Source organism: Onychostoma macrolepis, chromosome 15 (genome assembly GCF_012432095.1).
Source record: "Onychostoma macrolepis isolate SWU-2019 chromosome 15, ASM1243209v1, whole genome shotgun sequence".
NCBI classification, from domain to species: domain Eukaryota; kingdom Metazoa; phylum Chordata; class Actinopteri; order Cypriniformes; family Cyprinidae; genus Onychostoma; species Onychostoma macrolepis.
The window spans coordinates 18905478-18931609 of record NC_081169.1 but is presented as its reverse complement, the minus strand read 5'-3'; the positions used below and the strand labels follow the sequence as shown (position 1 = coordinate 18931609).

General features: G+C 36.4%; 2 protein-coding genes across 4 annotated transcripts in view; one reads left to right on the top strand and one right to left on the bottom strand.

Moving 5' to 3' along the window:
* Positions 1 to 6754, bottom strand: part of nova2 (NOVA alternative splicing regulator 2) — a 58679-nt gene extending 51925 nt beyond the window's left edge. The window contains exon 1 of one of the 3 annotated variants that reach the window (XM_058799171.1): positions 6629 to 6754. In XM_058799171.1, coding sequence (XP_058655154.1) covers positions 6629 to 6635 — 7 coding nt within the window. In that variant the 5' untranslated portion in view covers positions 6636 to 6754. Of the gene's footprint in view, positions 1 to 5560; positions 5713 to 6628 lie in introns of those variants that run through there. The other 2 variants (XM_058799174.1, XM_058799172.1) reach the window with 2 other exon arrangements.
* Positions 5864 to 22021, top strand: blmh (bleomycin hydrolase). The gene is made up of 12 exons (XM_058799175.1): positions 5864 to 6141; positions 6693 to 6890; positions 8190 to 8299; positions 8594 to 8735; positions 8923 to 9011; positions 9773 to 9865; positions 16778 to 16933; positions 17008 to 17166; positions 18177 to 18244; positions 18329 to 18446; positions 19303 to 19372; positions 21736 to 22021. Exons 1-12 carry the CDS (start codon positions 6012 to 6014, stop codon positions 21882 to 21884), a joined length of 1482 nt encoding a protein of 493 aa, XP_058655158.1. The 5' UTR covers positions 5864 to 6011; the 3' UTR covers positions 21885 to 22021.
* The last annotated feature ends 4111 nt before the right edge of the window (positions 22022 to 26132 follow it).

Sequence of the window (26132 nt, the reverse complement as noted above, 5' to 3'; positions counted from 1 at the left end):
ATTACTAATAGAAACTCACTTTTAAAAAATATTAAATGGATGGATGCAAAGATGTTGTTCTACAGTGAAAACATTTTTTACTGTACAGTGTCCTTAGTGCCCAGTAAGACTCTCTGTATCCTCTTGTCACACACACTCACACTCCTCCTGTGTCAACACAGGGCCAGAGGCGAGCACTTCTCTTATTCCAGATTCGCATCAAGGTGATGCTGCGCCGTCTACTGCATGCACACAAAGAGCCACCTCACGCAATTTCACATTTCTGTGGAAAAACTCAGCAGTGCGCCAGTGTCATCCGAAATACATAGGCCTATGCTCAGTTTGAGTGGAGGTATGTGGCAAAACGATAGTGAGACATTTGGCTCCTATTTACTGGGGGAAAATTGAGCAAAATAAATGACTATAAAACACTTGTTTTCTTTTGAGACCGGCCATCCATGAAATGCAATCAATGTGAAACAATCAAAGTCAGTTGCTTTGTTTATTCTACCAGTCGCATTCTAGAAAAGCTCATTACTTGTGAAAATAAAATGGGTGATTATTTTATTTAGACCACAAAAGTAATGTGAGAAGTAGGTATTATACATGATGCTATTGCTTAAAAATGGAGTGCGCTTCCATGGTTCCGCAATCAAATACAGGCCTGATAGTGTGGGATTGGGGAAATAGTCAGATTAGAATTATTCAGCATGTCCACATATAATATTAATTTTTTTTTTAACATTTATTTTATCTGGTGTTTATCTGTGTAACATTTAACCAATACAAGTAGATGCTATGGATAAAAATTAACCTCAGAGTATCCTCATATGAACCTGCATAAACTGAATAAAAGGCAAATATTTAGTTTATTCTACTCCTTCTTGCAAAACAAACAAACAATTTGCAGAATATATCATGTAATATATAATATTATATAAAAAAAGGTACATATTACATATTTTTAATATTTATTATTATATTTTTTTCATATTTCATTTTTTAATTTATTTTCCGTGTAGAATAAATGCGCTATATATGTACCCAGTCTGACAAAAATAATAGACTTCATTAGTCCATATTTACATACCATGAAAGCTTGTAGCAAAACAAAAATCAGGTTTTGTTTGCCAGCAACGCATTGCACGCAAATGTTAATTTCGGACAGATGGCGGTGGCTAAAGCTCTCCATTCCTGCAATATGGGTTTATGAGCTTTCACATAAACCCGTGCAGTTTTCCCCCCTCTGTCACACTGGTGAAAGGGTGATATCTCGTCGAGGATGACTTTCAATGCATAACACCCTCCCCCACTCTACACACATTGTTTGAAGAGGGGACCCCATCTGCCCCCTTCTCCATAAGAGCACCCGCACTATTGTTTCTGCAACTAACACAGAAAAACCTTAAGAATTGGCCGGACTGGGCAACATCTGGCATTGAATTCCACATTTATTTATGAGCAACAACATGGCACTATGGAGGTTTAAAAGGAGACAAGGGTATTTGATAATTCATCTGGCACAAACTGCCTTTTTTGGAATCATTATCAAGTTGTTTTTACAAATAAACAACTACTAATAAACCCAATGAGGATACCGAGTTACTCCCTAAGCATTGTTAATATCTTAGCTAGAATAATAAAAAATGGAATTATTTGTTTGCCAGATTGGGTGAATTTCAAACAACGTTTCTTCATTGTTGGATATTAAATTAAATGCTATTTAATTTCATTTTCATTCTATAAAATGGATTTACAAATCATTCACATTTCAGTTATCATGCATACACGGTATTTTGATATGTGAGATGGATCTTTCCCCAGTTCCTAGCATTAAAACATCAGAACAGCAAGGCCAATATCAACCATAAGAAACAAAAGACATAAACAAGAGTCTCCATCTTGTGGGTGAATTATGGAAGCAGTCAAAGAGACTGAGAAGAGCTATTTCTTTGTCTGGTGTTACCAGATTACAAAAAAAAAAAAAAGAAAAGAAAAAAAAGAAAGGCTGCAGAGATGACAAACACAACTTTAAATACACATCTAACAACTGATTTTTATATAAATATTGTTATTCAGTCCTCAAAGCTCTTCATATTTTGATGCCTCCTTATGAACTACAATACAACTGTACTGTTCAAATATAGGCTATAGTTACTTATAAGTAATCATTTACAGCAAGCGCACTATAAAAAAAAAGTGTTCTTGGATTTAATAATAAAACTATTAATAAACTTTGTATTCACTCAAGGCAATGCAGCTGTGGAGGTTACGCAAGGTTACTGTCCTCTTGTGGCAAAACCTGAGTCACATTTCATTTGAATCTTTCACGTGACTTACAGCCCCCTTTTTTGTTTTTATTTCTTCATTCCCTTCTTTTTTACGACAATAAAGCTAGTTAATTTCGATTGTAATGTGGAAATATTACATGCATATTCAGCAATAACAAAAAAAGTCCCTTTTTCAGGATACTGTAGGCTAATTTAAAGATACAGTATCCAAAATCCAGATCAGATTTATTGGAGAGGGTTTAAAAAATAATTTTTATACTTGTTCAATGAACTATAAAAAGTTATTTCTCATGCACCCGTGGAACCGTCCTTTAGACACTTACGGTTTACAGGCGGTATAGGCAATAAAGGTCACAGTTATAATAACTGTAATGTCCGTAATGTAAGACGCCTCAACAGTTTTACAGGTAGACAGGAAGGATGGCTGATCATCCTTGCATTGGTAAACCACGTGCCTCCCCAGATGTGTTCAAGAACTTGCAAATGTCTTGGTGGAACAGTAGGGAAATATCCATAGGCGGAGAGTGAACCAACTCCAGGGAAAGGCTACAATTTGCCTAATGTTTTCACTACGCACATAAACCCATCTTTTTAAGCAATTACCAGATATGGGTGCCATTAAATATTTTTAATTTAATGTGATCACAATTGAATAAAAACATTGTAAGTTACTAATTATTACGGTTTCAATTCCATGGTTATTCAGACAGCGAGTACATTATGTCTAGAAAGAGAGCAAAAAACGTTTACATGATCAAAGAACATGATCACTCATTTAAGTCTAGCACAAGTTTTGGCACTCTCAAAAACCTCCGTTATAATTAATGAAGCTGTGTAAATTACTTGCGTATACTAGATTACATATATCTGCGGCTTGTTTATGATGAGAGAATTCGTGAAAGAGCAGAATTCAGTCAGTGAGCGGGCGCACTAAACTAAACTCCGGCGTTTCAGCGATGACTCATCTGAAAGCTTCTGATTGGCCATTGCATTCATAGACTCAACAGAATCGTGTGTGATTGGTTATAATGCTGAACGCTGTAAAAACGTGTAAAAAGAAATCTGATACAGCATGAGCAGATCTAAATTTAATGCCATAATCGACACTTTATTTTATTTTCATTTTCACTTTATTCGTGACAGTCGTAATAGATTTAGTTTAATTGCGCAGGGGCATTTCGTGACATTTTTGCCCCTAGTCCCCATTCATTTCCGACCCTTGGCCAAGTTCCGCCTATGGAAACATGTCAGAGCAAGAACTGGCAAATCTGGGGCAGTCCATGAGGATGAGATGAGATGCACTGTAGTACTTAAAGCAACTGCTGACCAGACAAGATACTCACTTCAACTTCTGACATTGATCCCTACTTAGTTCAGGGGCTCATTATTCCATTTTAGTTCAACTTTTTATATTAAAACATATTTACACGCGTTAAGAAATTTTCTGGAAATAAAATGCAAGGCGGCATTTCTTTTCTTTATGAATAATTTGATGTTTTATTATTTTCTGTTCTATTTATTGCTGTGTGTGATTCATCTTAAAGACAGTCAGTCCTAGTTTATATAAATAGCTTGGTTTAATGATTTACATAAGAATCTATTGCAGATATTATATTGTTAATGTTACATCGGAATGGACTTCAACCTTGTTTCCTGTGCTTAACTGAAATAAGATGGATTATACTTCAGACTTAAGTGGCACACACTACAATTTCCAAACAATGTCCAAAGTTAAAAAGAAATTACACTTTCAGGACAAAGTCTGAAATGTTATTGAGCAAAACCATCACCAAAGAAACTAGGACTGTATTCATAACAATTGGAAAAAAAAAAAAAAAACCCTAACATTTCTCATGGCACAAACAAAAAAGTACCATGGCAGCATAACACAACATAATGACCATAACGTTACAAATTAGTCTCGGAGAGGAAAGATTGAGGATTTTGTTAAAGCTTAAACAACAATTAACAAAATTAAACAACGCAAGACAAGAATCCAGAAAGTGAGACCATAAACAACAAAATTGAAAGAAATGACTCCCCAAAGAAAAAGTCAAAGAAGAACAAGGCCTAACACAATGGAATACATAAGAACAAACACAATAAGACCAATTAACAATGATTCTTGATACAGCAGTATCATAGGTTTGACTCCAGTGTATGAACACACTGAAAAAGCATATACCATGAAACATTTGTAAATCACTTTGGATATAGTGTCTCAAATGAATAAATGTGCAACACATTTTATTCATTTATTTATTTTTTTGTTCTTTATCAAGTTTATGAAATACTGCAAACTGAAATTTGGTCCCAAACTAGCTAATCCCTACTGAGTGACCAAATTAAGACTACATTTCCTACCCCGTTACCATACCTAGTGTATGGTAACGCAAAAAAAGTAGCAAAACCTATGTAGAATTAGCAGATAATAAAACAGATCATATTAAATTCTGTTTGACAACCTAAAATTGACAATCAGTCTCCTCCAAATTGACAACTGAACCTCCTCCATGCTGAATTTTCGTTTTATACAATTTCAACATGGACTCAGTTATATTTGTAAATAATTATTTTATTTTTGACGTTTCTTTTTCACTGTAGCAGCTTAGAATTTTTATGGGCATGGTTAACAATAATGCCTGTTTGTTATTTATAGAAAATAAAATAAAAATCTCACTTACAATCAGGGGTGTCATGCACTCATTATTTGTGAGGGGGCACAAGTTGGGGGTCATCATGTGACACACAGCAGCCACAACAGCACTTATGTTTTATTTATTTTTTTCCTTTTTATTCGAAACAATTCACAAATGCATTAACTATATAATGAAATATCTTGATTCTCACCTTTATAGATTATGTTGATAGTGGGCAATGGTCAAAGTAACCTAATAATGGAATCCATTAACTATACGCATAAAAACCTGTCTGTTTATGGGTGTCATTTTTAATACGACTGAATTTATATTTAATGTGAATTTAACATTGAAAGTTAATGTGAATAAAAACATTCCAAGTTAGGCTACTAATCACAACACTTTCATTGTACAGAAAGAGAGCAAAGAACAATTACATTATCAAAGAACATTTTCACTGACAGTCTAGAGTTCAAGCACTCTCAAAAACTCCCATTAAAACCACAGAAGCTGTTTACACTATGAAATCAATATCTTACAGATTCGTACACACATTTGCACTTTGCTGTTTCTGACGAGAGAATTCGCCAGAAAGAGGTATGGAGTCAGTGAGCAAGTGAAGAAAACACCGGCATTTTAGCGATGACTCACCTGAACGCCTCTGATTGGTCATTGCGTTCGTACGCTCAACAGCATCCTGTGTGATTTGCTATAATGCGCAGTGCTGTAAAAACGCGTCTGTATCTGGCTCAGCGCCAGCAAACACGGATTTGAATTTAGCAGATGATGAGACACACTGAACGTTCTAATCACACCGGTGTGATTGTATTAAATATATATAAAAAAAATATTAATCAGCCATTTTTTGTCTTTTGGAAGCTGCATTCAAAATCCTCTTGGCTCAAAAACCTGAATGGGCATGACGCCTCTGCTTACAATTGCTAAAAGGGACAATTACATTGCATTAAGCGCTTCCGGTCACGCTTTTTACCGTATTCGTGAAAAATAACCTAGCGGACCACGTACTATGGTATTTATTATCCCCCACTGTAGCACCAGATAGGAGGGTTTTTCTCAGATATGGCAACCTCGACAGAAAGACATGCGATTTCACTGGGTTTCCTGTTTCCGGAATTCCGCACGGACTGACTGGCTGTCGGCGAATGAAATAAACAAAGACCTACAAATCAGACTCCAACACCTCCTCTCCTCACCTGCAAACATGGACACTGGTGCGTATGTGTAAATATTGTCTCTCGCAGCTCGTAGGTGCGGGTTGAGGGCTCAGAGCTTCACAAATGTTGATGTGAATGGAGTAGCATTGTTTGGCTAACTAGCACGAGCTGTTTCCTACTACAGCTGAAAGTGACTAAGCAAAGGTGTGAGATCGACTTTTAACTCTTGATCGCGTATGCTTGAGTTAAAACCCTGGAGTGACGCTTTGAATGGGTTAAAATGAGTGCTTACGTGTAATTATTGGAAACGGAAAGGTTTCTTATGTGAAAGAGAAGCTAAACACCGGTAAACTACATAAACAATGAATGGAGTCATACTGAAGTCAGAGAATTATTGTCAGAGGCAGAATCTGACAATAACATATCATTCTATCAAACTCTTGTGTGTCACATGAATATAAAAAGTGATACTTGTCGGTATTTCTTAACGTTCATGATTATGCAATGTATCAGTGAAGGTTTAAAGGCACAGTATCACACTCACTGTCCATCCTGGTCTGTAAATTGAGAGCCCTTGTTTAGTGTTTGTGTCCTTGTTTGTTGCCCAGGCCTGAGTCAGGAGAAATCATCAGCTTTTATCAAACGCTTCCGCTCGGAGCCACGATATCTGCTCGCCCAGAACGTCTCGACTTGCATTGATCCGTTAGAGGTTTGTCTGCACCGGCAGACGGTCCAGGACACAGTACACGTCTTCCAGCACAGCATCCCCACAGAGGGCAAGCCTGTCACCAACCAGAAAAACTCAGGTACCTACACTATGAGGAAAATTGAGAAGTAAAGTTTTACCAGATATTATTTTACCAGATATTCGGTAAAATAATCTAGGCCCACATGAGATGAAAGTGTCAGTCATATTAATGGTCTAGAAAAATCTATAGTTAAATAAGAGTAACTGAAAGCGTGTGTCTTTGCACAATGAAGTTCAAGACTACTGCTGAATGTTTTACATCAGTCATCCTCAAATCTGGCCCACTCCTGCAGAGTTTAGCTCTAACCCTAATCAAACACACCTGAGCATGCTAATCAGAGTCTTCAAGATCATTAGAAAATCACAGGTAGGTGAGTTTGATCAGGGTTGGAGCTAAACTCTGCAGCAGATTGGCCCTCCAGGGAATTAATTTAGTCATTTAGCAGACACTTTTATCCAAAGCGACTTACAAATCAGGACAATTTTTTTCTATTGAATCAGCAAAACAACAAAGATTACTTGGTGCACCACTTCACATATGTATTTCATTAGTACTGGGTTTTGAACAAGGAAGTGACTTATAGCAGGATAAACTTTTATAGAAGTACATGTGAATAATAGTTGCATAGCAAATACAATATTATTAAGTATTTTATATATAATGTGTGTATGTGTGAATGTATATGTAATGCCTGGATGATGTACTGTAGGATTATACACGTATACACACACACACTCACACTACAGTTTAAACGTTTGGGGGTCAGAAACTTTCTATTCCTCAAAGAATCCTGGAAATCACAGATCTTTTATTTTTGGAAATCTCCAAAAATATTAAGTGGCAGAACTGTTTTGAACGTTGATAATAATAAGAAATGTTTTTTGGAGCAGCAAAGCTGCCAATTAGAATGATTTCTGAAGGATCATGTGACACTGAAGACTGGAGTAAAGGCTGCTGAAAAGTCAGCTTTGTGATCGCAAGAAGAAATTACTTTTTTAAATATATTAAAATTCAAAACAGCAACTGTACATTGTAATAATAATTTCAGCAATATTACTGTTTTTACAATATTTCTGATCCAATAAATGCAGGCTTTGAGTATAAGAGACTTGGTGAACGTCTTTCAAAAACATTTTAACTTCAACTTTTGAGTGATAGTGTCTTTTTAATTTAATTTAGTTTTTTTTGCTAGATGAATTAATGCATACATAAGTACATCATCATAATATGAAAAGGGTCCAAATGGCTTAAAACAGGAACCTTTGTAATGTAAAAAAAAAAAAAAAAATCCAGTTTAAGTACTTCCTTATCAGGTTTGACCCGACCTCACTGTCTATGCTTGTTTTTTTCCATCAGGGAGATGTTGGATCTTCTCATGCCTCAATGTCATGCGTCTTCCATTTATGAAGAAGTTTAACATTGAAGAATTTGAATTCAGTCAGTCATATCTTTTTTTCTGGGACAAAGTAAGTTACCACTCCTCCTGGTCTGGGTTTTCAAAAACGACTTACTCTTTGCTGTTTAATCTAAGAATCAACTATATTTATTTGCACCAGTCTCTCAGGTTGTAATTCTGCTGTGTTGTTTTTGCTGTCTATCGTTTGCTCTCATTGTGTTAATGGTAAAAGTGCAGTAAATCCTCTTTTTGTGTGAGATGTATTGTGTTCCCTGGATGTTTGTGGACTACTGTGTCCACCCTCAGCCCCTTCACCTTGATGGTGCACACCCCCTGATCAGCTGAATTTCTGTTTTTGTCTCAGGTGGAGAGATGCTATTACTTTCTGCATGCCTGTGTGGAGACAGCCCAGCGGAAGGAGTCAGTAGATGGCAGATTGGTTCAGTTCCTGCTATCAAATCCTACCAATGATGGCGGGCAGTGGGATATGCTGGTTAACCTTATTGGTCAGTTTAGCTCTGTTGTATTGAACTAAACTCACATTTGTTCAAGGGAAGTATTTATTTGTCAATTAAAAAGTGAATTGGCATCTTTTCACTTCAGACCAAAAATGGTTTAAATGTAAGAATTTAAATGAAAACCTTTGTACATCTTCACATTCGAGTAGCATTTAAAACCCTGTGTGTTTTTCAGAAAAATACGGCGTCATCCCTAAGAAGTGCTTCCCTGAGTCTCATAGCTCTGAGGCCTCCCGTAGAATGAACGATATCCTCAATCACAAGGTGAGTTACGCTCAACCCTTGAAAGCAACTCTCAGTCTGCAGCACTGTGTATCCCCTCATGCTTTTATGTTGACATTTACCGAATGGGGATTTAGTGGCTGCGTATGAGCTGGTGGCTCCATCACAGAAACGCACTTTGAGTCATCGGATGAGCAGAGGATAAAGTCACTAAGGTCACTTCCCTTGTCTTTTAGATAAATGAGGAAGATGGGAGTTTCGGCCCGCATGACATTTAATGAAGAACTATAACAAATATGAGATATAAAGAATTTCTTTACTTTCATAATATTTATTAATATTTTGAAATGGCTTTTATTTTTATATTATTGATATTTATTTTAATTTAAGCTTCAAGTTATTTTTTATGTTGTTTTGCCAGTTTTATTAGTTTTTTTAATGTCTGTTTAGCTTTAATTTATTTTTATTTCTGTTTTAGTAATTTTGGTACTTAAACTTATTTCAGTTTGTTGCCAGTTTATCTGCTTAATTTCAATTACCCAAAACAATTTTAAATTTTAGTTTATTTTTAGTTAACAGTAATCTGAAAAGATTGAAAAGCTAAAAAAATGTTTGCATGGCCTTTTAAAGCACTGTTTACTCTTGGGTCATATTACGAAAAAATTGTGAGAAAGGGGTTTATAAGATGTGTTATAACATATCTAAGAAATTATATAATTAGACACATTATTTAGCATTATCCATTTTTTCAGTGTAATTATTTTTGTGATTTGTAATTTGCATTTGTTTTTTGTGTGTTGCAGTTGAGGGAGTATTGTCTAAGGCTGAGGAACATGGTGGCCAGTGAGGCCACTAAAACCGAGCTGTCTGACACTATAGACACCATGATTGAGGAGGTGAGTTTGTTTTTTGGAGCAAACCTGTCCTCTGTTTTATGACAATGCTATAGTTCAGCCTGAAAAAACAAAAATAATAATAATTTACTCTACCTCGTGTCATTCCATCCCTGTATTCGCATATGCACATCAATTATTACATAATTAAAGATCTTGGCAACATATTGATTTGATTTTTAAATAAGAATTATTTTGTATTAGAAATTTTTTCTACATTAAAAGATAACAGTTTGGAATGACATGATGAATAAAAATTGACTACTTTTGAATAAACTATTTAGAATGGTAACAGAATAGTGCTGTTCTTATAGCCCTGTTGAGGGCGCTGTTTGACTGATTATCAAACCAACACTAGTAGAGGTTGCCAGACAATATTGCAAGGTTATCTTTCACAGGCTTGTCGGCAAACTCTTGCATATTTCACATAAGCAGAGCGAATTGTAAAATTGTGGATAAGGGACTGTCAAGCTTACTTTTTATAATTATGGGATTTGCAACTGTTTGCTCCTTATCGGCAGTTGCCAGCTCTGAAAACACCCCCAACATATCAGCTTTAGGAAACATAAAAGCTTTTTAAAGACACATTTCCAGAATCAACAAACCGATGGGCAGTATGATCAGTTTCATAATTCAGTCCATAAAAAAGGTAAAGGTCATTTTTTCACAAAGATCAGCATATAACCAGTGTAACATTTCACATTTAATGTGTGTATATAATGAAATATACAAAATAAAAGTAAAAAATGAAACTTGCTTCTTAAAATACACATTCATTGGGGTCCAAAAATCTGTTATTAATAAAAAAATTGCAATTTGATTGTAGGTATGCAAATTTATTATACTATTATTATATATTCTGAAGAATAAACAATACCCTATTAAATTTTAAAATAGTCTCAGGACCCGTCTGTATGTCTGACTGTAAGTGATGCAATGACGTAAGTACTAACATTGTAAATATCATAAGTGCTCGATCTGACAAAACATAGACATTAATAATTAAACCCCATTTGAGCTGAGCAATAACATTGTCACCCACCTGTGAACCAAAATGAGCACATACAAAGCGTGCCCTGGTTTTGTGAATGCCTGCGTATGTGTATTTTAACGTATCTTTTTATATGTTTGCACGCATTTTTAAGCGTGTGAGCAGAGGAAAGAGAAAGGGTGAGCTAGACGGAGAGAAAGAGCAAGCGCCTGCAGGACTTGATGACAGAATGTTCTACAAACATGATTGTTATCGCCCCGTGCCTGTCGTTGAGTGGCAAAGGCAATCTCACTGGCATTATTACTATACCTCCACCATCTGCGGAGGGACAACGCACAGCACACATGTATAAGTTAATATCTCTAAGCTCATTCTCTGCGTTTCTCTCCCAGGATAAGCATATGCCTGAATATGATTTGCTTTCCTGTTTATCAGGTTGTGATCAATATTCTCGTCTGTCCTCTTTCCTGTTTTCGACAGGATGTTTGTTTGTCCACCTGGTGGAGGTTTGTTTTCTGTAGCACTTCACTGGCAGAGGAGTTGTTAGGATGTGGGTTTGTTTATTTAATTGGGACACGGTGAGACGTTGCTTTTATTTGTATCAAAATGGTGAGTTACAGTGGAGGAGAGCAAATGCAGGAAAGCCATATTTACGTAATTGAGACTGAATGCTAGTCCAGTGCAGACAAAATAAGTCAAGTCAGAACTTGTACAAGGTTCAAAATCAGTTCGTATCTTGTTTCTTTTTTTTTTATCTGTCGTTTCCATTCATAATCGCACAAGTAGATCAAAGGTGGCCTTGTTTAACTGGAGTTACTGATGTGTTTGTACTGCTGGACTGGACACTGTCACTCTTTACAATCACAGGACTGTATCTGACAGACCTGCGTGCTGCAGGACATGCTTTAAAGTTGCTAAACAAATCACTTCTTCTTGTGAAGCTTCATGTGGTAACTTAAAATGCTTCCTTTAAAAAAAAAAAATATATATATATATATATATATATATATATATATATATATATATATATATATATATATTTACATTTGTATATGTTATATGTATGTATACATATATGCATGTATGCATACATATGTATGTGTGTGTGTATGTATATGTATGCATGTATATATTTTTCCCCTTAGATACACATACCTATTTAACTATTACCGTTTTGGGTTTGGTAAAATGTCTTTGAAAGAATTCTCTTTCGCTCATCAAGGCTGTATTTATTTGATCAGAAATTCAATAAAACACTAATATTATGAAATATTATTTAAATAAATTTGAAATAACTGTTTTCTATTTTAAAATGTAATTTATTCCTGTGATTGCAAAGCTGAAATTTCAGCAGTAATTACTCCAGTCTTCAGTGTCACATGATCCTTCAGAAATCCATCTAATATGCTGATTTGGTGCTTGACAATTTTTTTTTTTATTATTATCAATGTTGAAAACAGTTCATTGTTTTGTGAAAACCGAGATACATTTTTTCAGAACATAAGTTCAGTATTTATTTAAAATAAATTTTTTGTAAGATTATAAATGTCTTTACTGTCACATTTGATGAATTTAATGCATACTTGCTGAATATAGTAGCTACTCTTCAGAGCTCAAAAAATCAGTTTTTATAGTACATCAAACATGTTTCAAAAGATCAGAGGAAATTTGCTGATATAACTGCTTTAATCACAGAATAAATTCATCATGATTGAATTTTATAAACATTCTGTTCATCTGTCATATGTGACCCTGGACCACAAAACCAGTCTTAAGTAGCATGGGTATATTTGTAGCAATAGCCAAAAATACATTGTATGGGTCAAAATTGTCGATTTTTCTTTTATGCTAAAAATCATTAGGAAATTATGTAGATGTTATGTCCATGAAGATATTCCCCCGGTTTCACACACAAGGTTTAAGCTAGTCCCAGACTAAAATGCATGTTTGAGCTGTCTCAACTGAAAATATCTTGCTCTGACATATCTTAAAATATTTATTAATATAATCCGTGTCATGTTTTCTTCTAAGGCATTTTTGTAAAAGTTGCTTAAATACCTCAATTTAACTAAGGCCTAGTCCTGGCTTAAGCTAATCCCCGTTTGTGAAACTTGGCCATTTTGTAAATTTCCTATATACCATAAATATATCAAAACTTAATTTTTGATTAGTAATATGCATTGCTAAGGACTTAATTTGGACAACTTTAAAGGCAATTTTCTCAATATTTAGATTTTTTTGCACCCTCAGATTCCAGATTTTCAAATAGTTGTATCTCAGCCAAATATTGTCCTATCCTAACAAACCATACATCAATGGAAAGCTTAATTATTCAGCTTTCACATGTTGTATCAATCTCAATTTCGAAAAATTTACCCTTATGACTGGTTTTGTGGTCCAGGGTCACATATCTTAGTGTTTGTTTGCACGTGCTAGAAGACTGTGCATGATAAAGGAATGTGCAGTTTTGTTGTTTTTTAGGTTGAGGTCTGTTTCGTCACTGTGTTGTGGTTGTGGATAATTCTCTGCAAAGACATTCTGAAATTCCCTTGTTGAACTTTGTCTGAAAGCACCAAATGTGTTTCATGTTTACACAAAGTTAAAGTTAATCAATCAAATGTATTTGTCGGCTGTTCACATCCTCTAATGGGTCATCCGATCATGCTCTAAATTATATTTTGGCTTGCATTGTGTCATTTCTGCCATGTATCAAAAGCAAAAAGGCCAATTATTGACACGCCATTCTTTGTTGATCTTCATTCTGTTTACTTCCTTGCAAAGCTGTGCTTGAGAAGCAGATGCAAACAAACATACAAACAAAAATGATTGGATCAGCATTGTGGTCTCTGTACAGAGTCTGGCAGCCATATAGAAAAGCAATGTTTACAATGAAGATCTTGTACACATACCTACCCACAGGCAGCTGGAAATGTGCCATATTGCATCTTCATACATCCAGCCAATTGCATGGCTGATTGCTTGCACATGGATTACTTTGACGCGAGACAGCCAGCCAGAGTGTTGCTTTCCTTGTCAACAAACACCTAGGCCTATTTGCCATATTCATACCTGGAGCACCTTGTGCCCACACCCAGGAGCACCTTGTGCCCACACCCAGGAGCAGGTGCTTGTGATCCCAGATAAGGCATTATCTCAACCCACTAGAACGAGATGTGATGCATGTGGCATTGGATAGGTCTGACTATGAGTGACCTGAACTTTGTTTGTTGCTTCATTAATTTTTTTTTAATTGAATTTAGTTTTTTGTTTTCTTTCAGTTTAGTTCTGTACGGGTTTTCATTTGTTTTTATTTTGTTTAAATTTCTTTTAGGTTTTGCTGGTTTTTGTTTTTAGTGTTTAGTTGATCTGCTTTGTTTTTTTTGTTTTTTGTTTTTTGCTTTTTTTGTGGTTTATTTGATTTAGTTTGTTTTTTGTTTGTTTATTTTGTCTTTTTTTTCTTTGTAATTTAATTTAGTTCTGTGGGGGGTTCATTAGTTTTTGCTTCATTTAGTTTTGTTTTTAGTTTATCTGTTTTTGTTGTTGTTTGTTTTTTTGCTTTTGTACTGCTACTATTTATAGGGACAATTGTCTGAATTGTCATAAGCCATGTTTGATCTCATAATGCCTGTGTAAGCACCATGGCTCAAGACTACCACAAGGCCACAGCTCTGACCCTTTGGAATAAACTAAAACGTTTTTCTGTAACATGTCACAAATGCTTTTGACAGTCTACTTACGACATATGAGGGTTTCCTGCACCTTTCACATCAAATGCCTGTTGCTTATTCCATACATACAAGTTTGATTTTAGAGTAATTTAAACCATTGCATCCATACACCTTACTCTCGTTAAGTTGCTCCGACTCACAGATCCTGCTTTATCCAAAGTCAAGGCATAACGGAACAGCCTGAGGAGATGAGATTTAGTGCTTTTGGACGAAACATTGTGTTTTTCTTAAGCAAAAGATTTACATTGTGCTGTGGCATGCTCATCTTTCTGGCCTGTGAGCCAGCCGCTCATCCCTAGATGTGCCTCTCGGCTCTTCCTGCTGCCCTGTGGCCACCCAGCCTCAGACAGGTGTTTCAATATTGACTCGCTGACTCCGTACTGACGTCAGTGAACCTCGGCCATTGTTTTGTGCGAGCGGCACTTTTCAACAGGCCAAAAAAAGGGAAAACGGGCGCCCATGTTGTTTGGACGGTCCTGTGAGTTTATCTATCCTGCCAAGGAGGAGAGAGGATGTCAGAGCGTGCGACGCGGAGGCTGTTTGTGCGGTTGGAGCATCTGGGTGCAACGCCGGGTCAACAGGGAGGAAAGAGGACTGGGAGTCGGTATTTACTCTCCCTCTGGGAAGACTGGATAGAGAAAACAAACTTTAATGCTAAATGGTTTTCTTTCTGGGATTGGGCTGGAATAGGGTGAGAGAGAAGGTTGGTTACTTGGTGAAAACCTAGCTCTCTTCCGAAACCTCTCATCTAAAGAGTACAATAAATTGACAAATGTCGACTTATGTTCTTCCAAAGCCTTCTGTGGAACATAAATGATATTTAGCAAATGAAAGTGGATGATTTATACTTTCAAACTCCAAATAGGATGAAAAACCACCATTAAAAGTAGTCATTGAGTCTTGAGACCAAATGTTTTTTTTTATTATTATTATTATTATTAAAGTTCTGTGATGTCCATTTTTATTTAAATTTAAATAAACTTTTTCTTTTCTTTTTAATTTTTTTTTTTTTTTGCGATGAACAGACCAAAATTTGTTTATACATAACATATAGTTTGTGTGTGTGTGTGTGTGTATATATATATGTATATGTGTGTGTGTGTTTTTTTTAATGCTTTTGTTTTTATTTGGTCCTTTTTATTGTCCTTTTGACTTTTGCTTCTGTTTAAAGGGAAGATTAGACAGAAATGTCAAAAGTGACCTTTTTGGAATAAATTAAAATGTTTCCTCATACCATCTCAAAAATTTAAGACATTATTCTCCCAATTATTCCTATTAAAATCTCCTTCAAGCTTGCATGGCATTGCACAATAATCTTTTTTTTTGCCACATCTCATGAGCAAATGTCTTGCCTTTTTGGAGCTTGACAGTTTAAAGCACTATCCCCTTTTGCTGGAATAAAGCAGCTTTGACATTCTTCAAAATCTCCTTTTTTGAAACATGAGGGTTGAGTAAATAAGTTTTCTTTAGTCAGTGAACTATTCCTTAAAAAAAAAAAAAAAAAAAGCTTAAGGAGTCATAAATAATTCATGTGTTTTTATTTTCTATTGACTTTTCTGTGAAGTCCAGACAAATGAAATCTTATATAGTGTGAATAAAGTCAACCAGAATTCTCAGTAAAGTTCAGTTTGTGTGGCACACCTTTGTTGATTCTCCTACTTGCATATGCCAAAAGAAAAAAGACAGGCACATCTTATCTGTCCAGTTCCTGCGTTTGCGATTGACCAAGAAGTGCATATTATCAAGGTCAAGTTAATCTTGGCTACAAGAAATCTGCGTTCCAATATGTAAAGCTCAGGCCGTGGTCAGGAGAGGGCAGGAAATGCCTGGGACTGGAGTAACAAAGGCTAAGTTCTGAGAACTAAAAACAGTTTGAGTTCAGAATAAAGAATACTAGAGTCAAACACTGGGCGCCTCACACACAGTGTTTGTGTTCTTAGTGCTAATCTCAGCTACATCCTGTCAAAGCCAGAGCTTTCTCTAATGTGGTTTGTTTGTTTTCCCAGGTCTTATTTAAGATATCACATCCATATGTCATCCATCTTCAGAGTTCAAACTTCAATCAACCATTTTTGAATCTTGAATGCTTATTAGGAGCCATAAAACTTGAGAGTTTCCACTATGCACACTACCGTTCAAAAGTTTGGGGGCAATATGATTTCATGTGTTTTTTTCTCTCTTATTTGATGTCTTCAGGTGTTTCGGGTGGCCAGTGTTTGTCTGGGCAGTCCTCCAGACACCATCTGTTGGGAATACCGGGACAAGGAGAAGACCTTCCACCGTATGGGTCCTTTAACTCCTCTGGAGTTTTACACAAAGCACGTCAAGCCCCTCTATAATCTTCAGGACAAGGTAAGAGGAGCACAGGCCATGTCAGCTTCAGTCTGTTGTAGTCTTCACTCACAGGTTGTGTAATCTCTATGCAGATCTGCCTCGTTAACGACCCTCGGCCACAAAACCCCTATGGAAAGCTGTACAGTGTGGAGTTTCTGGGAAACATGGTGGGCGGCCGCAGAACACTTTACAACAACCAGTCCATCGAGCTGCTCAAGAAAGCTGCTGCAGAGTCCATCAAGGGTGGAGAGGTAAAATCAGTTGGGTTCGAAGGGTTGCCATTACAATTAGGCTAGTTTAGGGTCATGTGATCATCCTTGCAAAAGTTTAGCAAGGATGCTTTAAATTGATCAAAAGTGCCATAATATTACAAAATATTTCTGTTTCAGATACATGCTATTGATCAAAGAATTGTAAACATTGTGACACTGAAGACTGGAGCAATGGCTGCAGAAAATTCAGCTTGCCATCACAGGAATAAATTACAATTTGAAATATATTGAAATAGAAAAGGGTTCACAATATTTACTTTTTTACTGTATCAAATAAATGCAACTTTAAGTAAAAGAAACTTCTTTCAAAACCATTGAAAAATTTGACCAACCCCAAACTTTCGAACAGTAGTGTAGGTAAATCACAGCCCAGGAATAAACAGATTAAATGACTATAATCATTCTCGCACAATTATTCCCATATGATAAAAGAGACCTATGAGGTTTGATAGTGATTGTTGAAGTTGGTCAATTCGTTACAAATGCAGCATTTTGATGGCTGTAGTGGAAATGAATTGAGAGAAGCAGTTTTTCCTCATCATTTGCGTCTCTAAATTCATCTACAAAGCACTACTGCTGAAAGATTTTTGAGCTAAAAAAATCTAGATAAACTTAACTAACAGACAACTAACCTGCTGCTGGACAGCTTGATCATTTTGTCTCTTATCCCTATTCCCAGATACATATTTTATCAGGATGAAACTTAATGACCCTGTTTACACCAATTTTGCACCACTAAATGATACGATTATAAACTATTCACATATTTGTGTCACTCTCTGAGGTTTACATGCCTGTGTGTAAATAGTTTTTTGCAATTTCAGTGTATTGCATTCTGTCTGGAATTTTTAAAGTCTTGCTGTACATGTTGTGTCCTGACAATTTAACCAGCACAAAAAGAGAGAAAACATAGGACACTTAAGTTGATAGTCAAAAATAGTGGTTGTGATAATGTAAGTCTGTATTAATTGGTGTCTTTCTGGCATCAGGCGGTGTGGTTCGGCTGTGACGTAGGCAAACATTTCCACAGCAAACTGGGCATCAATGACATGAATGTGTGAGTATTGCCTCTTCTGCCAGTTAAAAGGCAAGACTTTTCTGAGTGTATTTTTGACCCTAAGGATTCTCTGTATTTTTGTAGGTTTAACCATGACCTGGTGTTCGGCATCTCAGTGAAAAACTTGTCTAAGGCAGAAAGGCTGATCTTTGGAGATTCTATGATGACCCATGCCATGATCCTGACTGCCGTTACTGACAAGGTATTGACATAACAGCACGCTCAAAAACATTGTCAAACATGCTTGGATTGGATAGTTTGAGCTAGTTATTTAAAGACCACTATATCGCTCAGGTCATGACCCTAAATGCTCATTAACGGCACACGCAGTCATTATGACCTCAAGATTCTTCCTCCTCCTGCAGACATCCGGCCTGTTTAATTACAAGCAGTTTTTAAGATTTCTGACTATTTTGCCCTCATAAGTCACCATATGCATGTCCAGAGTTCATTATTCTCTTATCTGGCACCCGGTGGGCAGCACCAGTGTACACGAAGGGCTTCTTTGCCCTTTTTTATTAATAAGTAAAAGATAGCTTAGGTTTAAAGAGCAGCTAGACATTACACAATGTGAAATACAGAAAAAATAATACTCAATATACCAAATTAATACTTCTGTTCAGCAAGGATGCATTATTAAACCTGTAAGACATTCGTTCATCTTTGGAACAAATTTTACGATATTTTTGATGAAATTCGATAACTTTCTGACCCTGCATGGACCGCAATAGAACTACCACGTTCAAGACCCAGAAACATAGTAAGGACATTGTTAAAGTAGTCCAAACATTTGAACAGTGGTGTATGCTATTAAAGTCTAATTTTGTTCCATTAATTTGGTCATTTAACAGGTGCTTTTATCATAAATAACACGTAACACTTGGGATTAAGTGCTTTGTCCAGAGTCACAGTAGCAATAGTTTACATATCATCCATTGTTAACCTAAAACCTTTCAGTTATGATTCCACTTCTCTATCCACTACACTATGATTGTCATGTGTATGGGATGGACTTTCACTCTCTCTTTTTTTTTATCACCTCTGTCTCTTGTCCACAGAATGGAAAGGAGGCATGCTACGAGAAGTGGCGTGTGGAGAACTCGTGGGGAGACGACCGTGGGAATAAAGGTGAGGGGGTTACCATCTGTCTGCCACTTATATATGCTTCCTAATTTACAGATATTTAGCTTTTGACATTGAATAATTCAATTTGCAGCAGGATTACCTCTTGGGGCTCCTTAGTCTGCTCTTCAGTGACTTAATTTAACTCTTGTCTGAGAACACCAGGAGTCAGATATTTGATTTAGCATGGGGTCTTTGCTGGGCCTCTCTGGATTGAGAGGTTTAGAGCATGCTGTGTGTGTTATTCGGGCTGGGCACATCTGTAGACCCGATCACAGCTGGACCTCATGTCCATACCCACCGTCTTATTTAAAACAGACGCTACATCGAGGGGTTGTTTAATTAGCTTTGGCTGCCTGGAGAAAGAAAGAGTGTGTGCACACGCACATATTGCCTTTTTCTTTCCGCTTCCATAGACCTGAATTCCTCAGAAGATTATAAAGGTATTTTGGCCTGCTCGTTTTTCCTAGAAAATGATTCCTTGCAGATTGCTTCATCTGCGCATTTAAAAAAGTTCAAAGTTTGCCTTAAAGGCGAAGCGTGTCATTTTTTCCATGTTAAAATACTTTTTTGTTGTTGTTGTTGTTGGTTTAATGAGATACAAAGGCCTTCATAGGTTGACTTCCTCAGAATGTGTAAATGCTGTGGTTCTGTGGTGTTTCTAAGGCAAGCATTGCTATTTCTGTTGCACAAAATGTTCAAAAGGTTTGGTGTTAGTATGTTTTGCATAATTAAATAACAGGAAATCTCAAAATAAAAATGAATGCACTTGTAGCATTCAACAGCGTAAGCAACTCCAACATCACACTAGTAGAGCAGTAGTTAGACGCATCACCTTTAACACACTAATTTTAGTAGTAACATCTGCCAATGTTTTAAAAATATCAGCCTTAAGCGCACAGCGTATTAATAAATGACGAATCACATCTAATCACAGCTGTTTGTGAATTCAGAACATCACTGCAGTACATAAATCAGAACTTTTTGTGGTTTTGCAGCAACAGTGTTTGACAGCTAGACGAGGAGGGGAATTAGAAAAATGTGTTGTTGAGGTCGAAGGGGTTAAGTGCTCTCAAATTGGTCATAACAGTTGTTTCCCCTGAAGATTAGACAGTAATGTGATATATTCAGGGAGGCCGCGTAAACGTTCTGAAGGAATACAGGCTTCAGGCTTGTAAGATTGATTATTTCTGCCTCATTCTGGCCTATTTTTGCATATTGTGGCACGAACAAGAGGTTAAAGAGGGGTAATTGTGTAACTGATTTTGACAGAATATTTATAATGCGGTCAATGGTTCACTGGAGGCCCCTGAAGCTGGTAGATTTTATGGCTGTAGAAGTGGAGTGATGAATAGAGAGGTAAATATTCTCTCAGATGCTTTGTGCCCCCCAGGAATGCATGATTTTCATTACAAACACAATCAAAGACTGCTAGCTACTCAAATAAACGTGATGTTTTGTAGCAAAAATTGGTTTGTTTTTTCAGATTCAGAACTGTTTGTCTCTGAGGCTTCTCTCGGCCTCATTAAAAGTCTGTTCTTATCCAAAAACGATGCCCCATTTGAAAAATCACACTCTGATAACCAAAGCGTTGAGCTGAGGTAGCGATACATGGAAATCCAAGCTCTACTGCTTCATTTGTGCACAGTATGTTCTGCTCTGTTTCACTAGGCGTTCGATGGCCTGGTTTGATTCGTCTCAGTCATGGCCCAGGAGTGAAATAAAGCTTATCATCATCTACTTCCTGCTTTTAGCAGGGCAAAACATTAATAATGTCAAGTTTTTGTACTTTCTTTAAGCGATTAAGAGAGGAACTGGCTTTATCTGGAGCCACAAATGAACACGATTAGATCCTGACACATCCTGAATTAAAAATATTGTTCAAATGTGTGCTTGTTTTAAAATCAAACCTTTTCGGTTTTGAGAGGTAAGACGGGCAATCTAGACAAGGTGTGGCTCGTTCCCTCTGTGTGAACAATGGAGAATGTGCGGAGCTAATGGGATCAGGATTTCATTTGACATCAGACTTGGCAGCATTAAACACTGTTTGCAGTTAAAGTTTTACTCGCAAGCCTAATCGGATTTCAGCGTGTGACAAAAAATCCTGTCTCACGAGGCGGGTGCTAAATCGGACATCTCTCAGACTTGGACTTTATATACCGCCATATATTGCTTAATTACACTTTTAATTAGCAGATTGAGCTCTTTTCAAACCTAGTGAGCTAAGCTGAAGTTTCTCATAAGAGCTTCTGCTGCGGCAAATTAAATGGTGTTCCACTCCTCCGTCCCGCTATCTTTCTTGTGCTCATCTCTCATTTTACCCGTTTATCTCTCTGTTGTCCGTGCCTCATCTCTGCCTCTTCCTGCAGGATATCTGATCATGACAGACGAGTGGTTCTCTGAGTATGTGTACGAGGTGGTGGTGGATAAGAATTTCCTCCCTCCTGAAGTGCTGGACGTCATGCAACAGGACCCCATCGTCCTCCCGGCCTGGGACCCCATGGGAGCCCTGGCATAACCACAGGAGCCGCAGGCACTGGTCTCAGCCTGGTCTCCTTGACTCTGCCTCCAACTGGTTTTTACCCTCTTATCATCGCTCACAAAAAGCCTACTCTAGATATTAAAAAAATAAAGTTTTTTGCCTCTTTTTTATTATCACTGGAGTCTGAGTGTGGAATCATTTCAGTGCATCATTTGCTTCGTATAATTCCTGATTTCATCAGCATTACGTGATTTGAATTCTGGCATCTTTGAGATATATACACTGCCATTCAAGTTGGTCTTTTTGTTTGTTTTTTGGAAGAAATCTGTATTTTTATTCAGCAAGGATGCATTTCATTGATCAAAAGAACAACAAACAATTTTGAATTTTTCTACTCATCAATTCTGGAAAGAAATGTATCATGGTTTCTACAGAAATATTAAACTGTTTTTAACATTGGTAACAGTAAGAAATGTTTCTTAAGCAGCAAATCAGCATGTTAGAATGATTTCTTAACGATCTTGTGATCTTTTTTATAATATTAATGTTTTTTTACTGTAATTTTGATCAAATAATTGCAGTCTTGGTGAGCATATTTTTAGATTTTTTTTGTGTGTTTTCTAGTACATAACCCAATAATTGTTGGCTGTATCATTTCATTTCTACAACATCCTAGGTGCAACGCTCACCACCAACAGACAGGATTATTTCAGATCCCATTGGAAGACTGTCAGCGCAGCATATGTTAAATCATGGCTTGAGATCTATGACGTTATCTGTTGGAGTTCACCTCAGAACGTGCCTTCTGAAAATGCTACATATGCACTCCTATATTATTTTGTTTTAAGGCCATCTCACCTCTGCTGATCTTTATTCAAGTCTGAGTCTAAAATCAGCCAGTTTTAAGGGGCATAAAAGATCGATTTGTAATTAAACTTGAACAAATTGAATTGAGTCAGCTTGCTCTGTGTTAAATCTAATTAAGAGGTGGTAATTCTCTTTAATTACACCCACATAGGAGTGTGTATGAAGGAAAAGGGATACAAACTACTTATTTTGTAAGCATGCACCTATACCCTATGCTCAGTGTAAACTAATGGTTAAGCTAAGATTAAAGAGCACATAATGAGGTTATTTGTAGACAGAATTTTGTTTTTATTTGTATTCTAATTTGTTTTTATATTTTATAATGTCCTTTTCATTTTAGATTTTCTTCATTATAGTTTATTAGCTTAGTTAATTAGCTAGTTTTTTAACATTCAGTTTTTGGTCAATTTAAAATATACGAAAAATGATATAAGCAAAATATAATTTATTATATTATTTTAATATATTAAATATATTAATATGTAGTTTATCAGTTGTATTTTAGGGCTGCCCAAGTTAACACATTAACTGATCATTTCAATATGAGATAAGACATGCATATTTTTGGCTGCTTACCAGATTTGTCTCTTCACACAGCAGATGACTCACTGAACTGGAAATCTGATAATTAATTTACTTCTTAAATGTATTATTTTTGTTCTGCCAAATCAGTTTCAGTCCTCCTCGTGACCAAGATTTTTCAGTAAATGCTTCCATATGGCAAACTGTCCCTTTAAGACTTAAACCGAGCACCTTCCAACAACATAAAATGATATTATCAGACTATTTTGCATGGATTTAACACAATCTTTCCACTACCATGTAGAGACGGTACCTTTTTGAACTTTGCGAAGACTGTGGTCATAGGAAATACCAAGGCCCCACAATAGATTAAAGTGTGTGGAAGGGCTTTTAAAGACCTCAGAGGAACGGTACCTTTTTGTTGGCCATTCCATCAAACAATTATGCCTTCAAGTCCTCATCCCAACAGAGAGTGATTCCAAGAACTCTCTAGTTGAGTGCTGAAATGGGACTCTTGACTGAATGTTTGTGCTCTTAATTCTTTCACATCCCGATCTGCCACTGGTTAGCAAGAAAGTTAAAGGGGAGTGCATTTGTCACAGACACAATCTAAGCTTCTTATTTCCCTCCTTTAAAATCTGTTTTGCCTAGTTGGGATACCTTCACCCAATCCCTCTGTTTCCCTCCAGCCTTTCAGTTCATTGGACATTGCGGATTAACCTACTAGCTCAGACAGATTGGAAAGACTTGCTGTTCTCCAAACTGTAAGTGTAACTGTATGTCTTTCAGAGCCACTGAGTGAATGTTTGCAGGACCTTATATGTGTTTGTCTTTGGGGATTTACAACAGGGTTGTAGCATGTATTACATCTAGCTGTAAAACTAAGTGAGCCTCTCATTGACGTTTGAGACAATATTTGCAAGAACCTTCAGATGGGCGAGAAAAACTGGACATAATGGATCCTCCTCAGCAAATGTTCTTGGTGCTTTACATTAGCTGTGTATGCTTAACATTGTGTGAGTGCTTGCGTGTAAAAAGTGGGGGAAATTAATTGTATTGTCACCTGAGGGACGCTGCAAAAATCTCAAATTAGCATCAACTGCAGAACTCAATTTGACATCTAAGGTAGGTCATACTTTCTCCATCTTTCTCTTTAGGTACGCTATAAGCAAATATTTAAAAATTGTGTTTAGTTAGTTATATTTTTAAGGTTATTGACTAACACATTATATGCCTGCCTTTCATACGTAAAAGTTTATTTGTACCTGTAAAAGCGGCTTGGATAGTGTGTTTGCAGTTCAGCGCCGCTCTGTAGAGGGCGCTGTTTCTCCCTAAAACATGTCCAGAGAGCATCCTTCTCAATAAAAAGAACTCGGCGATAGAAATAGAAAAAGAACACAGATTTGACAGCGAATTAAAAAGGATGGGTGGAATAAATTGGAACACACCTGAAACATGTTTAAAGGAGGTAAAAAAAAATAAAAAAATTTAAAATAATACTAAAATGAAGGATCTTTGATGTTGTTCTTCTGAGGCGGTTCTTCGTGTACTCCAGTTAGGGTCATTAGACAGATTAAACGTCCCGCCTCCTTCGGTCCATTTGTGCCTTCATCACATTACCAGCACTCCTACTTCTGTCCTGATCCCTCTGTCCCGTCTTCTAACCCCTAATTGTCTAAACGGAGACTGGAACACTTACAACAATATGTCAGAGATTAGCAAAACTGCTTACCGTCTTGTTTTCTACTCAGATAATGACACTGAAGTATTTAGATCTGCGCGTGATAGCAACATTCGTTAACGTTACTCATTTAATGTCGCCTAAAATATTACACATTTAATAAAAAGAGAGCATATACTTTTCAAACAAAACATTGCTTAAAAAGATGCTGGATTAACAAAACTACCCCCTCTCTATTCTAATAAAAACAGGCTATGTAGCCTATATAGCTATGCCAGTAAAATTGAACAAAAGTAGCCTATTTGTACAATTTCATAGTTCATAGTTAATGTAATAAAGAACAGTTTTAGTTACTCTACTTGGACAAAAAAATCACCTTAGGACCCGTTTAAAATATATTTTCACATAACACTTTACTATAGATTTTTGTGTAAAAAAAAAAAAAAACTTTTTTGCTAATTACAATTTACACTGTACAAGTAACAACTTGACACCTCAAAAATCTAATTTAGTTTAATTTAATGGTGTAATGGCAAATGGTTAGAATTCCTTTAAAAACAACAATAATAATAATCAAAATAGTTGACCCTACAAGTTGTTTTATAGGTTGCAAACTGTATAGCAGTATTGCACTTTAGTAGGACTTTCTATGACCTACTTTCTCTGTGTTCCAAAATGCAAATTTTACATTATTATCTTACATTATTTGTTTTGTGTGTGTGTGTGTGTGTGTGTGAGTGTGTGGTTTGTTTGTATGTTTGCCCTGAGGTGATGGCTTTTATTCAAGTAAACAAAGGCATTTTAATAATCTCTAATGCTATGTTACAAAATTGACAACTTGCAGTATTTGAATCGTTCAAAGCCAATGAGTGTCAGTTGTGTCGTAGTGTATGCCGTTTGATTTTCAAAAGGTAATAGGTTTTGTGTCCGTCGTTAATCTTAGCTGTGATATTTCTGGATCGCAGATCACTCAGAAGAACAGAAGGGTAATGTATTTACCTTTTCCTGTTGATTTAACCCTTATTGTTAACATTGTTACATTATGTACAGCTTAAAAGTCCATGTGGAAACCATGTTGTGTGTTCATATTTATCTCTAAAATCTTGTTTACAATTAGGGACTCAACTGTGTGCGTAATTCACTTATTCGCCATGGCACTTAGAAGATGAATTGCCAAACAAGGCCTATATTTTAACTGTTTTTAGTCTGTTTTT